The sequence below is a fragment of the Cygnus atratus genome, chromosome 20 (assembly GCF_013377495.2).
Source record: "Cygnus atratus isolate AKBS03 ecotype Queensland, Australia chromosome 20, CAtr_DNAZoo_HiC_assembly, whole genome shotgun sequence".
Classification (NCBI taxonomy): Eukaryota; Metazoa; Chordata; class Aves; order Anseriformes; family Anatidae; genus Cygnus; species Cygnus atratus.
In genome coordinates, this window is record NC_066381.1 from 4,415,662 (window position 1) to 4,432,667 (window position 17,006).

The 17,006-nt window shown below is 44.2% G+C and overlaps 1 protein-coding gene across 1 annotated transcript in view; it reads left to right on the plus strand.

Moving 5' to 3' along the window:
* Window positions 1-17,006, plus strand: part of COL26A1 (collagen type XXVI alpha 1 chain) — a 168,843-nt gene that overhangs the window by 149,792 nt on the left and 2,045 nt on the right. Inside the window, exons 8-13 of the mRNA XM_035559059.2 lie at window positions 4,172-4,264; window positions 5,789-5,832; window positions 8,329-8,391; window positions 12,120-12,164; window positions 13,870-13,914; window positions 14,582-14,666. Coding sequence (XP_035414952.1) covers window positions 4,172-4,264; window positions 5,789-5,832; window positions 8,329-8,391; window positions 12,120-12,164; window positions 13,870-13,914; window positions 14,582-14,666 — 375 coding nt within the window. The remainder of the gene's footprint in view (window positions 1-4,171; window positions 4,265-5,788; window positions 5,833-8,328; window positions 8,392-12,119; window positions 12,165-13,869; window positions 13,915-14,581; window positions 14,667-17,006) is intronic.

Below are 17,006 nucleotides of genomic sequence, written 5' to 3' on the forward strand. Positions count from 1 at the left end.
TACCTGTGGTGGATTTCTTGGTATGCAGAAGGAGTAGCCAGGACCCTGCCGCAGCAGTGTGTGCTGCCGAGGCTTGATTTATCTACTCTTGGAAGAACTAGGGAGCTGATGTAGTCTAGAGGTTTCCAAATTAAGGCCTAATCCCGTGTGGAATTAAAATATTGCTGTTACAGAGACTGGCCCTGATGGAACTCTCAAGCTCTCTCTCTCCTGGATTTATAACCCAGGTCATGTAAGAAGCAGAAAGCTCTGTGTTCCCTGGTGGTGTCTGTAGCAGGGATCTGATTAAATAAATGAGTGTTATATGTGAACTGGTGCTTGGACAGAGAAGACAGCACTGGTCTTTCCCCTTATGCAGCTGCCATGCCCTCTGCCAGCCACCAACAGCTTTATCCTAAGCCTCACATCTGACAAATTTGGAAATCTTTCTCTGTCCCACCCACACCTCCCAGGGTCTCCTCTGCCCCCTCCCGTGGGTCCTGGTGGGTGGCTGAGCGCGCCAGGCAGGGTCAGCTCTTCTGCACTGGTCCCTACCGAAGTTTGGGGTTTAGTAGCAAGCACCAGAGCTGCCTGCTGGGGTCACATTATTCATCCAGTTTCTTCCAGGGCATGGGATGTGTGAGGCAGGGTTCCATAGTGGCCCATGGAGATGAAATTTCCTCTAGATGTGTACAGCAAAGATTGCACTGACACGTGCAGGAGCAAGCTGGCTTTGTTGATGTTCTAACATTTGGGTATCCAAGCCCAAAATCTATGGCAAGTCCTCTTGTTTAAAAATAATGTCTTATACAAGTCTCCCTGCCTGTTTAAGTCATCTGCATGGTCATGGTAAAGTTACTGCAATAGTGAGACCATTTTTCTTACAAAACTTACCGTTTTCCTTACACGCTGGCTGATTTTGCCTACCAGAGGTTGGTAGAAAGCTGATCCTCAACAACCAATAAAGCTTAGCCTTGTAAATCCTGGGTAGGTTTTTCTTTGTTTTTATTTTTTTATTATTTTTAATGGAGCACATCTGAAAACTATAAACACAAGATTCCAGCTGCTGACAGCAGAGGGAAGCATATTCCTTGTAACGGGCATGTGCACCCACAGAGATGTGAGAAAGCTGTATTGGATTATTAGCAGTAGTACAGCGTTTGGTTCCGCCTGAACATGGTTAATGCGTGTGCCTTTATTAATCGCAACAAGTTCCCGTTGGCAATGTTTATCAGCAGGCAGAAGCCCAAAATGGGGAGACATTTTCTCACAGTTTCATTGTGCTGCGGTGAAGAAATTGGTCCCAGTTGTCTCCCTCCAGATCAGGTAGCAGAAAGAAATTAGGACAGGATTACTTCATTTCCATCCTGTCTCAGCAAATCAAGCCTATAATGGGGGAATTTATCCCTGAGTCAGAAACATGAGATATCGGCCAGAGTCTGGCCTGCCCTGCCCCACTGCTGGGGCTGCTGCTGCAAGCATCGCTTCTTCCTCTGCCACTTGGCAATGAGTGGCTCAGGTACGTGGTCCAGAGTCAGCTCGGTGTTAAAGCTGAGATGCTTTTCAGGAAAAAGGAAGGAAAGAACAGATCTTTGACTCTGAGGGCTGTGGTTTTCTATATCTCAAAGATTTCAGTTTGCAAGGGACACATAAGATAACATTAGCCTATTTTACAAGGGGAAACTGAAGCGCAGCAGGCTTGTCCGTGTGCCCAACATGCCATTGATGAAAAAGGTTGTAGAAAAGAGATCAGCACGAGTGAGCCCCAGAATCTCCGTGTTTTAGGGAGATGGGAAGACCAGAGAGCTGAGTTCTTCCTGCTGCTCTATGAGAATATGGAAAGAGTCCCTTAAACACAAGGGTTGTGTTTTAACATGCTTTAATCCCATTTCATTCACAGTATGTTTCATTCAGAGCTCCTGGAAGAAAACTTTAATCCTGGTGAGTTTTTCATGGCCAGGAAGCTTAGGAAGGAGCCTCTCAGGTCTCCCACGTGTCCATGCTTCTGTGCAAATCAGAAGCCGCTGAGCTCAGGGGCTGCTGAGCAGAGCTCCCTTCTGTGTCACAGTTACTGAATCACCTTCCATAAATAACTTGAGTCTAATAGGTCTAATGTCAGGATGGGTGGATTTGTGGGAAATAACTCTGTCGGTGCAGTAATGTATTGTTTAGCTGGAATGTTTTGAAACCCAAACCTTTATCCCCAGTTTACCTCCAGAAGTGATTAAATCCTGTTTGTAGCCCATCCTCTCTCCGTCTCAGCAGACAAGTGTTTGATGTTGTTGACCATTTGTTCTCTTAAAAACAAAAGACTCTGCAATTGCTGTTCAATGCTCATTTCCCAATTTCATCTCACTCCCAAGCCGTGATGGATTTTGACATGGTCAAATAAAACTCAAATTAATTGGATTACACACTTCACTTGGGTACTTTCCCTTCTGAACATGAAAGCAGTCTCAGTTGTTTTTTTGCAGGGCTGTAAAGAAGGGAAGATGGTTGGGTCTGGAAACAATAGTCAAAGAAATACCTGTTTGCATTCAGGCTTTAGGTTGAAATTTGGTTCTCAGAGGGATCTGGGTTAGATCTCGTGCTGTTCTGCTGCCAGGAAGATGTTGCAGAGATGTTCTGTCATCCCTGGCAGGTAAAGAGATTTCACAGTTTTCCCTAGGAGCTGCTTTCAAATACCGAGCTTGAAAGTCTTCTCTATCATTGCCAGCGCTCCAGAAATTGAAAAGGCTTCACGATGTGTCTGCTAACATTTCTGGAGGTTTCACCTTCTGTCGTTGGGGCTGGACTCTGCAGAGTAAGCAAACACCACTCTGATCCTCCTGGTGTTAGCTGATACTCACATCAGCATAGCAGCGGGCCATTTGCAGTCTTTTACACCTGCAAAGAGTTCCCCTGAATTTAAGCGTAATGAGTTAAAGGCATGGGTGAAAGGGAACACCAGTACGTTTGAGGTCATGGGCAGGAGAAGATGGGCATTATTCTGGTATGGCAGCCTCCCACTGTGGAAAATGGGGACTTTCAGAGGATTTACCATTCCAGTGACCGGGAGTCAACATCTTCATCCAGGTTAAATGCACCAGGAAACCTGCCGTTGGTCCGATAGCCCTGACAGGACGATGGATTGTGAATCTCTGTAGCATCAGGATGTGGGGGTTCCCTTCCTTGCTTTGTGTTACTAGTATCTTGGCCAGTCATGGAATTTTTGCACCGTGGTTTCCACAGCTGTCAAATAGTGTTGTGGGATGCTGAGATGAAAGATGCTGCCACACGGTACCCCCACAGACTACCAGCATGCTGCAGTGCAGGTCCACAGGGAATAGGGTTGTTGATTGTGGGTTTGGTGTTGCAGTAAATAATAAGGGTTGTTTTTATTTTATATAGTTCTGTTTTTCCTATTCAGTTACCAACTGAAGTGGTAAGCCCATTGGCTCAAAGATGAGGGAAGATGTGGGCAGCTACAGGCTTTTTATTCCTACCGGGATATGACTGAGAAAGACGTGGAAAAGCACAACATTCCTCCAGTTCCTGCTAATGGCTTTCCTCTCCCTGCTCTGCTCCCATCTCTAACTGTTCCCCAGAGCTCAGGGGACCTACACAGGCTGGCCAGAGAGTTTTCTGCTTATGTGGAAGGGGCAGAGAACAGCCTCTCCTTGAGCTTTCCTGCATCCTCAGACCTCAGGGTGTCTCCCAGCAGCTGTGTGGCAGGGTGAGCTTGCCAGGTTGGTGGGCATGCTGCCGACCGTCAGCTTTTCTCAGCAGTTCACTCATGCCAGGCATGAGGGAGCTCCGAATCCATGTGTGATTTCTCAGGTAGCCAGAAACCAGATGCATCTTGGAGATGGCAAATCTGGGGTGAGTTATTGCTGTACAGTGCAGAGTTACTCTTAAACTGCTTTGGCATTCAAAAGTAGGGATGCATGGGTGTGCAGGAACACCAATTTTTGAACAGAAAGGAAAGTTTTTCAAGGGGCTAGCAGAGGTGGGAAGAGGAGGTCTGAGGGATACAGCCTGTGCCCTCAGAGAGCAAAAGGACAATTGCTCAAATAGCCCAGATTTTGTATCCAGAAGCACTGCCTGCCCTTTACCAGCAACAGGCGCCAGAGGATTTAGGAGAGAAGTCCTGCCTGCTGGGACGGGGCAGCTCTTGCTGCAGGGCCCCTAACTGTTCTGCTCTTTAACGCAGATGGAGAACCCCAGCTGGCCTCTACCGTCATAGACACCATCATGGCTGGCCTGCCGGGACCACGGGGAGCCCCAGGGCCCATAGGGCCACCAGGTAAAACACTCAGTGGAGCTGCAAAGCTGTACTGATGGGGAAGATGAGTGAAAGAATTTTCTGCTGGAGAGTGAAGTGGTCTGTGGGGTGCCTGAAAGGAAAGCAAGTGGTCCTCACTGGAAGGGCTGTGGAGCTACGGGTCCAGGAGTGGGAAAGGTGGCAAGAAGTAACCAGTTCTTATCCGTGGATAGCAGCAGATTTTTTATTTTTTTAAACTTATAGCAATTCCTTACTGCCTTGGCAGGACACATCCTGAGAAGGGAATAATTGGAGTGTCTCTAAGAATGGGTTGTCCAGTGAACTCCTCTGTGAGAGCAGAGCTGTTCTCACTGCTGGTGCAATCCTGTCCTGTTGCTGTGGAGCTCTACTGAGCAGGATCTGGCCAGCTGTCCTCAGTGATATCTGTGCAGACTTTGGAGTTATTTCGAGCCATTCCAGATTTGCACCAGCGTAACTGAGATCAGAAGCTGGGATGAAAATTTAGCAAGTGTTCTGTTTCTCAGTGCTGATGGGTGGCTTAAATGATAATGTTCCTGCAAACATCAGAACTTCCCTGTATGATGCATATTTAGGAGTGAACTCCCATCAGTTGCAGAAAAGGCTTTTCCCTTTATTATGAGGGCCTTTCATTTATCCTTCAGTTCCTTTATTCTCTGACTTAAGCATTTGTCTGGGGCATTAATGATTGAGGCTGATTCAGCTGTACTTTGTGTATAATGTCCACATTGTCTCAAGGGTTGTGACAACTAAAGCAGAGAGGAGTATTGCTAAGTTCAGACTAAGCAAATACCCTGTCTCCCATTTGCAGGTATAATTTAACAGCTACTGTTGGGATATAATTATTTTTCTGAAAGGAATGAATCTGTTACATGACTGTATAAAACAATTTGACCTGTTTAGGCAGTGTTTGACACATCCTGGAAGCAACCTCTTCTGTGGAACAGATTTAAAATGAATTTCTTGCCACTGGAGCAAGCGTGCAAAGAACAAAAGAGCACTTTGCTTTGCCACAGTTGGCCTCCTGTTCAGGCTGTGTCCAAACCCTGTCTCCTTCATGTTCGTCATCAACTTTCTGACAACACCAGGGAGCCAGACTCCAGCAGGCTTGTAGCCTTTCCACCTATGGGACTCCCTCCATTTCAGAAACAGCGACTATAGTAGTTTACTCTGATGTAGCTGGTTCATGGAACTAGTTTAAAATTTCTAGAGAGTTGTTATTTTAAGCAATGGAAATGCAACATGTTGCTGATATCCTTCCTGCCCTATTTTCACCTTTTCTTCCTCCCAGAGCTCTAAGGTCTTCCCTAGGGCAAAGGGATATATTATATCAGGATGTGGGTGTCCAAGGACCCAGTGTATGATGAAGTGCTTATGCTGTAGTCCTGTGACCGATGAATGGCTCTCACCCATTGAGAGATGAAGAACAATGAAAGGAAGTGCATGTGTTTGGAATTTAGGGTCCTTCCAAGTCTCCTTAAACTTATCTCAAATGCTGATTCCCACCAGGGCCACCAGGCGCATCAGGACCCAAAGGGCCCCCAGGACCCATCGGAGTCCCTGGATCACAAGTAAGAGTTTTAGTGCTTTGGGGCTGGGGGCAGAGGTGGGGGTTAGGTGTGAAGCATCTTCTCATTGCAGAAAGAGAGCGAGTACTTTATAAATCTTGGATCTGATGTCTTGGTCCCTGTAAAATTCTGTGATTTTAATACCTGTTTTTCATCCTGAAGTAGGATGCGAAGTTGAAATGGTTGCACTTCCCAGGCTTTCCCTTAATCATAACAACACATCTTGCTGTTACTCTGTCAAAATGTTTTACTGTAGCCTGAGTTGATGCAAAGGATTTGACATAGGCTTTACAAAAACTGATAGAAAAATACTGTGTTTCCTGTGGAACACATAAAAATGATAAAAATGTATCAATGAGAATTCACCATTTCACCAAAGTGAATTTCTTAAGCCTAATTTTTTGGAAATAGCACTTTCCACTCAGTAAAAACATCACAAATTACGATCAGTTTGATTGACTAGATATTGATATAAAAATTGTGGAGGGGAAGATAATCATGGAGTGTGATAACCTAAAAAGAATTTATGATAGAAGGGCAAACTAGTCATACGGATGAAAAAAAGGTTAAGAGGAAAGAAGAGAAGTTGTTATGAATAATGAACTGCCAAGCTGCTCCAAATGGTGGCTGGCTGATACAAGGGGACTCAAGTTTGGGGAAGAATGTTTCTTACTGTGGAGGTAAACCAGTGACATCAAATATTTCAAAGGTATCTGACCTGCCTAAGGAGATGAAAGTGACTGAAGAGAACAGAAGAGAGGGAAAGGTTAAGTAATTTAGACGATGGATGTACCTCAGATCCTGATATGACAGGTTTGGGATTGCTAGAAATTAGAGAAAGGAGACTTTTACTATGTATTTATTAATCACTTTGAAGAAGCAACGGAGCGCAGGTTAGTGAAATTTTGCCAGTGTAGCAGAATCATTTCAATTAGTGAATGCTCTGGAGAACGGTGAGAAACTCCAGATAGATATGAACACAGTGGGAAATTTGGCAGCAAAATGACGGTTGCAGTTTAACGTGATTAAATATAAGGTAATTCACAATTCATAAATAGGTTCTGTAATAGAGTCTGGCTTTTTCACATGCAGCACACTTTATTTTTTTACTTTTATTTTTTACAACAGATTTGTTTAATTCAGTGCTCTTGAGCTTCCCTCTGTAACCACACACTAAAATTCAATGTTGAGAGCTGTCAAGTGCAAAGGTTACTTATGGGCACTTGAGCTCTGTTCATGTTCTGTGTTTGACATGGGGCTAAGTCTGGTTTGTGCCCTACCTCATTTGCCAGCCCTAGTTAACCTCATAAATCAGGCCTGAATTTCTGAATCTTTTGTGGGCCCAGGGGGGACATAGCTAAGCTGGAGGCCAGGTCGCTGTGCAGCTTGGTGGTGAGACGGGAGGACTGACTGCAGGCAAGGAGCAATGTGTTAATGTGGGGCACTGCTGCCTCCCAGATGAAGCTGCATGCTTTGGGGACCCAGGATCTGGACTTGATGATCCTTGCGGGTCTCTTCCAACTCTGATATTCTATGAATCTATGATTCTAAGCTGGGAGGGTGCTCCTCCTTTAGTCCCTGATCTTGTTGGGCTGCATAACCAGATGATGAGGCTCCTTGCAGCTGTGCCTAGACAGCCCATTTCTCTGGCTGCTGGTGGTTTCTGGGAGCTGTTGTTAAGCAGGTTGGCTTAAATCGCCAGCTGTCTGGAATGGAGCAGGGGGCTCTTTTGCTGCAGTCTCCAAGGAGATGTGCAAGTCACTTGAGGTGGAAAAAAGCATCTTGCATATGGTCATGCGGAACTGACATGCAGAATATAAACAAACAATATTGTGCTCTTCCTGCCTGGTTTATACCCGTGGCTTCACTGGGTGTGTAATTTAAGAATTTTGATAGATTTTTGCCAAGCAGTTCAATTAGTAGAAGTCTGGAGACAATGCCCTTCTTATCCATTGGTGACTTGCTTTATAGATTTATTCAACCCAGGGAGCAAAATTATTAGTAGAGATTGGGCTTAATTTGAAAATTGTTTATTAGGGTGAGCGAATCGCTTCAAAATAATTTCCACTGCACAATCCAATTAATTTTCAGGTATGTATGCTTACTCATGCCACCCACTGAGGCAATTATGAAAAGGAGGAAAGTAGTGGGGATTTTTAGGCCAACCATACCATCTGTTTATTAATTTCTTCTCAGTCACTGAGAACAAGAACTATCCTGCCACACTGACCCCTTACAAAATGCTACATCAGTGGCATGCAGTTCATTAAAAGACCCAAAGAGAGGGGATATGCAGAAAATATAGTGCTATATTTTTCGGGATATCTGCAAAATGAGCTTCCGTTGCTGCTGCTTGAGGGCAAAAGAGAATCCAGCCCTATCACTTAATGGGTATATGAGGTTTTCAGGACCTGAAGATCACTGGGAAATGTTTTCACTACATCTTCACAAAGAATTCACGATAGAAGTTAATTTCTCCTTGTTCTGCATCTCTTCTAGGGCTTACCAGGCTCTCCAGGACAACCCGGGCCAAAAGGCTCCAAAGGAGACCGAGGAGAAAGAGTAAGGTTTTACATATGTGGATTGATTCCCAGCAGGATCTGGGTTAATGCCTTAGAAATTACATACAACAGGTCTTTCAAATTCCATGGGACTGCAGCCATGAGCAAATTTAAATGCAGAGTTTCTAGGTCTTCTGCTAAAAAACAAGATGAGGGGTTACTGAACAGATAAAAGGTTGAATTGCTTGCCCAGAGTCTGGCGTTCCTTAAAGAGATGCAGGTAGTAAATCCATGGAATATTCAGCCTGGCAGAAGCCAGCTTTCTTCTGCCAACCAAAGCTCTTTAGTCTGGAGTATGTTAGATGGTCCGACTTCTTCCATCTGTGACAGTAACACGGTAAAAGCTCATCAGACTTTTCCTGAACCAAAGCCATTCCCCAGGTTAAATGATGCTCATAATATGTTTAGAAAATGTGCTATACCTCAGTCCTTGATGGGCCTTGAAGTGCTAATGACTGTAGCAAGAAGGGCTGTTTGAATTTGTTTCCAAACAGGTGAAGCTTAGGAAATACTGGAGAAAAATCTAAGCAGGATATGTCTGTGTCAGATTCCCAGTCACCAGCCAGATTCAGCACCAGGAAGGGTTTCAGATGGCGCTTAGGCCTACAGCTGTTTCTTTTAAGCTTACTCTCCAAAAGGCCGTGGTCTTTGAAATTGCCTCATGAAGCACTAGGCACACAAAATCATCTGAGAACTTAGTACATGGTGGAGGGTCATTCAGCAATTAGATCTGTCAAATGTAGCAGTGGGCACAGATGGGCTGTGGACCATTACTAAGACCCTACTGTGGAACACTGTCAAAGAATTAAAGAAAGATGGAGAGGAAAAATGTTGGCTGGTACCTGTAAAACGTTGTGTCTGCAGCAGTGACTATGTAGTCACAGCCTTGTGCCGTAAGAAACAAATTCCCTGTTCTTCCAAGTGCCACTTTTACTGCCACGTCAATAGATGGATGTGAGTGTGGGGGTCACTGTCTGCAGTGGGTGGCTGTGGGTGATGTGCTTCCTCCATCTGACAGCGTCTCCTTTTCTCCTTCATTTCTGCTCTTCCAATCCAAAAGGCAGAGGGAAGTCTGAAAGAGCTAAGAAAGGCAAATACAAATTGGTTAACTCCAGTGTGATGACTTTCCAAATTCATGAGAATAACTAGTGACAGACTTAGGTTACATTCCTCCATCCAGGCTGTGTGTAGGGTGAGCAGGGCCCAGGTGGCTTGTTTCTCCTGCAGCACTTCACGTCGAGGAGAAGGGGATATCTGAGGGTGGAGTGCACAGGCTTTCAGAAAGCTCAGTTTTATTTGAGTATCTTTGCACATTTTTGGGGGTGCTTTGTTCCTGCTCTTGCATAAAAAATCACCTGCAGCCACCTGAAAGATAGAGACCATTTTAAGTGACACTTAGTATTATTTTAACAACAATTTCCTTGTGCAGATCACCCACTTCAGGCATTTATTTGCTTCACTAATAGATTAGGCTCTGATGCATTTCTGGAACCAGAATTTAAGGTTCTAACAGAGACTAAAACCTGAACTGATGAGATTTCAGAACAGGTAGCTACTACAGCTCATTGCCATTAGATGCTAATTTTCAATTTAAAAAGAAAAAAAAAAAAGGAAAGAAATGAAAAGAAAAAAAAAAAGAAAAAGAAAAAAGCATGGTATATGGCAAAGCATCAAGTTCCCATCCAGGAAACTGATAAGAGCTCTTCTTCAGTGATTCATTTAACACTGTGCTTTAGTTTGTGCTCGACCATATTGCTAAGACCATCACTATACTTCCTTTGAACCAAAAGCTGTGTTGCACTGTGTCCATTCAGTACAGGTGCATACTTTAGACTCTGATTTCATTCCCGCATTGTTCAGAATTGTAACTCTCCTTCTAGGTTGGGACAAATGAGATTTTCAAATGTCACAATGCCTTGCTAAGTAGAAAAAGTAAATTCTATTTCCTGTCCTTTCTTTGTTAGCATGCAAAGCAAAGCTGATAGCTTTTTCTGGCAGAATTTCTGTAGGATGTTCTGTATGCTTTTTGTCTTTTGTGAGTGTGGATTTGAATGCTGGTTTTGACAACTACATGCTGCAATTTGGGTTTGGTGGATACAAATTAGGGCTAGCTTTACACAGAGCGGAGGAGCTGTGCAGCTGCAAAGAAAAGCAGAGGAGGGTTGACAATATCTATTGAGGTATGAGAAAATGTTATTATACATTCTTCCTGCTTAATCTCAGAGAGAACAGATATAGAAGAGACCTGAAGCAGTCTGAGCACATCCCTGGGATGGCACATCTATGTGCATGCTGCTCATGATCAGCCTCTGTTCATCGTATTCTTAAACAGTGCCAGTGAGGGATGCACCACATCATCTCCAGGCAGTCTTCAGAGGTACAGATCTTGAGGGCCTGGGATGAAAGATATATCTAACGTTCAGCCTAAATATCCTTTGATCCACTTTAAGCTGATAACATCCTTCTCTGTTCCTCCTGGACACAGAGAACAGCCTGTTTATGCATTTTCAGTGTGTTCTTATGTCTCCGCTCTGTGATTTGCTGCCTGCCTGCGCTTTTTCGCAGCCCTTACTCCCTCCGGTGCAGAATCCGAGCATTTCCCTTTGAAGGCGCTCACAGCACCTGACGAACTGGGCCTTCCTCCTGGTGCTCCTCCTGTCGATGTGGGCCTTTGTGTAGCGCTGGCTAGCTGCGCACTGCACAGGTCTCCACGGTAATGGTTTTGAGATGCCCGAGGCCCATTTGTGTTACGCAAAGCAGCAGTTGGATGGACAGAGGAACAAAAGCAGCTCTCCCTTTTTGGCAAATGCTACAAAGAGCTGCCGCCAGCTAGATAGTTTTTTAGGAACAAAAGGATGGGTTTGTTTCTGTGTGTGTTTAGGGGAGAAGAGCCAGGTTAAATACGTGGCTGTTTCATCAATAGATTTCTAAAGATGCTTTTAAATTTTGCCTCCTCTTCCCCTGCTCCTGCTTTCTCATGAAATAATCTATAACTCTTCTCCTGGCCAGTGATTCTGCCCTGCCCCAGGGTTGGAAACTAAAGCCATGGAGGAAAACAGGGAGAAAAAAGCTGCTCGGTTTGATGGCATTTCATACCACCCCAAACCAACACATACCATTCCAAAGTGCTTCAGTTTTACAAAAAGAAAAAGAAGATGAAGCACTGAGAAGAATGTGAAAATTAGCACAACAGAAAAAAGAAACAAATCAACCAAAATACCTTATGTGTGTTTTGATCAGTAGCGGCTGGGGTTAACAGGGGGATGTGTGTGAGCAGGAGGCAGATTAAATCAGCGCTTGGTGGGAGTCCTGGGCTCTGTTTGCTGTCGGGGGCAGCATCAGCCTGTCCGTTTTACTAGAGAGAAGAATGCTGTATCGTTGTAAGAAACAAATCTCCAGCCAAATTCCTTCCTGCTATAATGTAACTGACTGCTGTAAAGTTCAAAAAATTGCTAATCATCTTACTGAGAGGGTATTGAGTGGAGTAGCTCTGTATTGAATCAAACTTCTCCAAAGTGTGATAGGATTTGGAGCTGATGCTTGACAGAAAACCATGACCCTCTTTTGCTGTCTCTAAGTGATAATGTCAAGGGAAAGGAATTTTTTTTTCATATTATCCCAAGTTTAAGGTCTTTCATTAAGCCATCTTAATTCCACTAGCAGAAATGACACTATGTTCTTGTCAAATGGAAAAATATCTCCTAATGACACTTACTTTATTTCCAACAGGGGCAAGCAGGTCTGACTGGAGAGAGGGGCATTAAGGGATTTCCTGTAAGTGATGCACTTGCGGGTGTGTGCAAGACTCAGATGGTTTTGGTGCCTGCCTGGCACACCTGGCACCATAAACACCACCTAGCTGGACTGCAGCTGGTTCAGCCAGCTCTCTCAGACACAACAATCAGGTCAACTGTCTCCAGCTCAGAGATTTGCTCAATAGGAAGCCTTACCTTAGTGTTGCTCTGCAAATGAAACGTACTCTTCCTGCATGTTAGGCATAGCACTGAATTGCAGAGTGCATCAGACTGATCTGATGGGCTTTCTTCACCTTGGGTGCTTCAAGGGATGGAGCTGGTGCCCTGCCAGCTGCGGGTCTTGGTCCCAAAGCTAGAAGTCAGTAATTAAAATAAGTCATCACAGAGGACAGAGCAGGCAGATTCCCACTGATTTAGTTAGGTGGGGAGAATGCTGGCTCTAGGCTCTCTTAGAGAGAGACTGCACAGTGCAAAGCAAGCTAGCATCTCTGCTCCGCAGACTTACCTGGCTGGCTTCTGCTAATGGTATGTTGTCAACAGGGCAGTCAGTGGCATAAAGTGGAGGAAAGGACTGGTGACTTGAGTCCTGCTCTCCAGAGGTGGAAAGCAGTGGTCATGAAGGCATCACACCAACAGAGGAGATGTGCTTGCAGATCCCCCTCCAGCCAAAGCTTGGCAGACAGAAGCCTCCCCCCTGCCCTGTGAAGGTCCTGGCACTAGCAGAGCCCAAAGGTGGGCACTGTTAACTCAAAGTACATCAGCTGCTCTCAATGCCCTCTTGCACCTTGATCTGCCAAGCTGAGCTGGAAATCCTTTAATGAGATTAAGAGACTTGGCCAAATGATTCCTTGGCGATAGCTGAACAGACACACAGAGGTCTGCACAGACACCTGTGGCTAGTGTGCAAACAAGCCAGTGGATTGAAGGTTGGCTGAAAGTGAGCAAGTGGAGCAAGTTGGTTGTTTTGACTGACAGCATCCAGAGAGCTGCTTGTTTCTCTGGGAGGTTTCTCTTCACCCTTCCTTAATTCTATCTCATCGTTTTGTGCAACTCCCACAACCTTTTCTTCAGTCCTGCCTCCCATCCCCACTCCCTGCTTTGCAAATATCTCAGGGATGTCAAACAAGTCTGAGGAGCCCAGGCATTTCCACTCTGTTTTATTCAGCAATTTGTTAGGCTTTTCCTCTATGTTTAGCTTGTGGTTTAATCTCTTCGTGTCTTTTGTTCTTTGGGAAATGCACGAACTTCCTGGTTAGGGGGAACATCAGACCGACGTTCACAGCACGTAGGGATCTTTGTTCAAGAAAAGCTTAATGAGCATCTTCAGAGGCAGAAAGTGATATGACTAATTAATGAAAGCAGAATGGAGGATTTTTATGGTCTAAATCAAAGATGTGCCTATGCATGTTTGGGGGAGGGGAACAGTGTTTTTATCTCAGTGTTGTGGCCTGAAACATTGCTTGCTGAGATTTGTGGCAGGGCCAGGCCATGGCAGTGAGCCCCTCCTGCAGCTTGGCCACCCCCAGCCGAGTTCATCGATGTCAGAAACAGGCTCCCTGCTGGGAGCCAGGACAGAGGTCATGAAGTGCCAGGCAGTCAGTTTGTTTGCTGCTGCTTCAACTCTTCTGCCTTTAATTTGGTCCTTTGGAGGGAAGGGATGCAAGTAATCCTGGACAGCATCCTCAGTCATATGGAGACAAATTTCTCTTTCTTGTTTGTTTTAGGGTGAACCAGGCAAGAAGGGTGAGGAAGGGGATAAAGGTGCTGATGTAAGCATGTATTTTTATTGTTTTGTTTTTGCTTTTTGTTTTAACTTTACTTTTTATCTCTTTACTGTCTTTTAAGCACATTCCCTCTGGCAGGCTGGTTTGAGAGGGGCAAGGGTCCTGTCACAAAAGTGCAGCAGAAATAATGTGAACCTTGGCAGCAGGAAGCCCGTCAGGATGGGCATACACGCCACTGTTCCAGTTTATAAGACAACAACAGGATGGTGCTTTCCAAACAGTTTCCTGGTGTCCCAATGAAGGGAAAGCCAAAGTAACTCCCTGACATTCAGAGTAAATGTCAGAGGAGAGCAAAACCTGTTTTCCAGGTAGTGCAGTTGGTAGGCCAGGTAGTTATTAACATAAGCTGCCTGGTATAATGGTTTGACACAGATATACACCCTGGGTTTGGCCCACTGCAAAAACACGAACCAAAGTGAAAAGTTTGGCTTTGAGCCAGAGGCTCTGCAAGTGTGGGGTATAACTGAGGAGATTTTCTATAAATAGGAATTTCTCCTGCATTCCAACTTAATCCTTGCAGCTTATCTCACTTTTTACTACTTCTCTTTTTTTAAGCATTCACATTTAGTTTGGTGTTATTCAGCCAACATCATGAACAAGAAGCCTATTCTGCTAACATGTACTGATGTTAGTTTTCTTTTCCTTTTTGCAGGGAGAAGGTGTTCAACAACTTCGAGAAGCTCTGAAGATTTTGGCTGAGAGGGTATTGATTCTTGAGCACATGATAGGAATTCATGGTAAGCATCGCTAAAGTTTTCTTTTCGAGACAACTGGGACTCTATTCAGGCAGCTGCTTGATGATGAAATATCCTCCCAGTCTCCTAAGCTCTCTGTCAATGTCAGAAGCTGTCTAGTATCTATTTAAGCAGCCTTCTCAAAACTAGGTACGCAGCATGACTTAAAGGATGCTTCCAACTGTCAAGGACCTACAGTTTCCGCCACCTGCCCTAGTTACTCTGGCTTTACCCCAACAGATGAAATGACCCCCCCTGTGATAATTTTTATTTACAATTCAGAGTGAACAGTGTCTTAATCCATGCTGCACCCATGATCACCTACCAGCATCTCAGGGAGGCTGCTTGTTCAAGTTGTTAGGCAAGATCTTTTAATGCTGTTAATAGTGTCTTCTAAGTCACCTTAATACCACTGAGGCTCTTGCCTGGTATAGCTCTATAGTTTACAGAGAAAGCCCTAACAGTGCTGCAGTTTATCCGGAAAACAAATGATCCGTGAATGTCTTGCCATTACAACTTACATAAAACCTATTTTCATGATCACAGTTAAAGAAAGTCTCATACGTTCCTCATTCAAATAGAATGTTAAGTTTTCTGTTGAGGCTATTTGCTCTGCCATCACTGCTACAGCATGTGGCATCACCCCTTAAGAGTGTTTTCTCCCCTTAACCAGAGTGTGGGGTTGTACAGTCATCACAGGTCAGACTTCTCCCTTCATGGTACTTGAGGATCAAGTCTTGCACAGCTGCCAAAGTTGCTGTGCCGATTTCTTCCCTTCAGAAACACAGCAGTGGCAAAATAATACTACTTAGCTCTACTATCCCAGCCTTTGAGAAACAAGCCTGTTCTTTGGCACTGAGCTGAGCATTTCTAACTAAGTCCCACGGCACTTTTCACACTCTAACAGATCTGTGGAACCTAATTCCTGGCCTTGCTTGTAAATTGAGCTGCTACCACACCTTCCTTCAGATCAGCATCCACCTTTATTATGAAGTGGCCTTTAGATATTTACGTGGCAAACACATAGTTAAACTGTCCAGAGGTTCCTAAGCAAGTGACTTAAAGCACTCCTATTATGTTGCAGTAAGGCAGCAGGCTTTGAGAGCCCATGAGCCACTTCTGGAGCCAGCACGGTGCTCAAATGAAAATGCCATTGGACACTTCAAAGAGAAAATAGTGTCAGTGTAGAGTGCTACATTATGCGGCTGAACTGGCTTGGGTCTCTGCACTGCTCTGCATCGTTCAATGGAGATGTGTCTTTTGGAGGCCCAAAGTACTATTTCCAGAAGCAATGGGCAGCAGCAGCAAGAGCTTTTTGGGAAATCATGAATCACGAGCCCATGATTTAACCGCAGTCACCCTGACCTTATCTCTGCATTACTCCTAGTTTGCTTCAGCTTTTCACTAGATTTTATAGACCAAGGACAGGAAGAGATGTTTTTATGCTTATTTGCTTTGACATGATGGAAGTACCAGGAGGATGCCCACTAGGTTACCTAGGCAGCAATCCATGCCCAGCCTGTATGTTCTTCTGGTAAGAGTAAAAGGGGAACCTAATCTGTAAGTACAGTCAGTGAATTTCACAGAGATACAGGACCCAGGGTCCGGCCCTCCATGGTCTTTTTCTTTGTACCTCCATTTATACTACTATAAAGCAAAAAAAAAAAACAAAAAAACAAAAAAACAGCTCTTCGGGCAGCTTATATAGACACTGGGTCTTGAACTGGGGGACAGATGTCAGTTTGCCCAGCAGAGCTGCCTTGTTTACCAATTTTATATGTTATATTTGGCAGTACCACAGCAACCAGGCATGTGGTGCTGCTATTTTGACACAGTTATTTCAGCAAACCATTTTTACTGACAAATACATATTTTCTGTTATTGTTCGGGATGGAGATGAGTTACTTATATCCATATATATACACACTATACTGATGTAAGTATATCGACAAACGTGGATGTTTCTTTAATTGTATAGTGTAGTTTAGGCCATGTTTAAGCACCTCTGTTGCATGTCTTTATATAAATAGTTCCCTTTTTATCCAATAATACAGTATAGGTAATTATATTTTTACTCTGTGCTTTTGAAATAGTTCCATTCTTTAACTTAAGACATATTGAGGCCCTACAAAAATACCACTTAGAAAAAGAACTTGGAAAGTAAGGCATTTTTTTTTTCCTTGTGTTCATCCCTGTATGTGACTATGGTTAAAAAAATAAATAAAAAAACTGAAAAAATCTAAAATAACAAATTAGGATTTCCCTGAGCATAGACCTCCCTGCAGTGAACAGCACCACAAGTTTAAATCACCCAGCACCAACTATCTGGTCAGGTTCCCACCG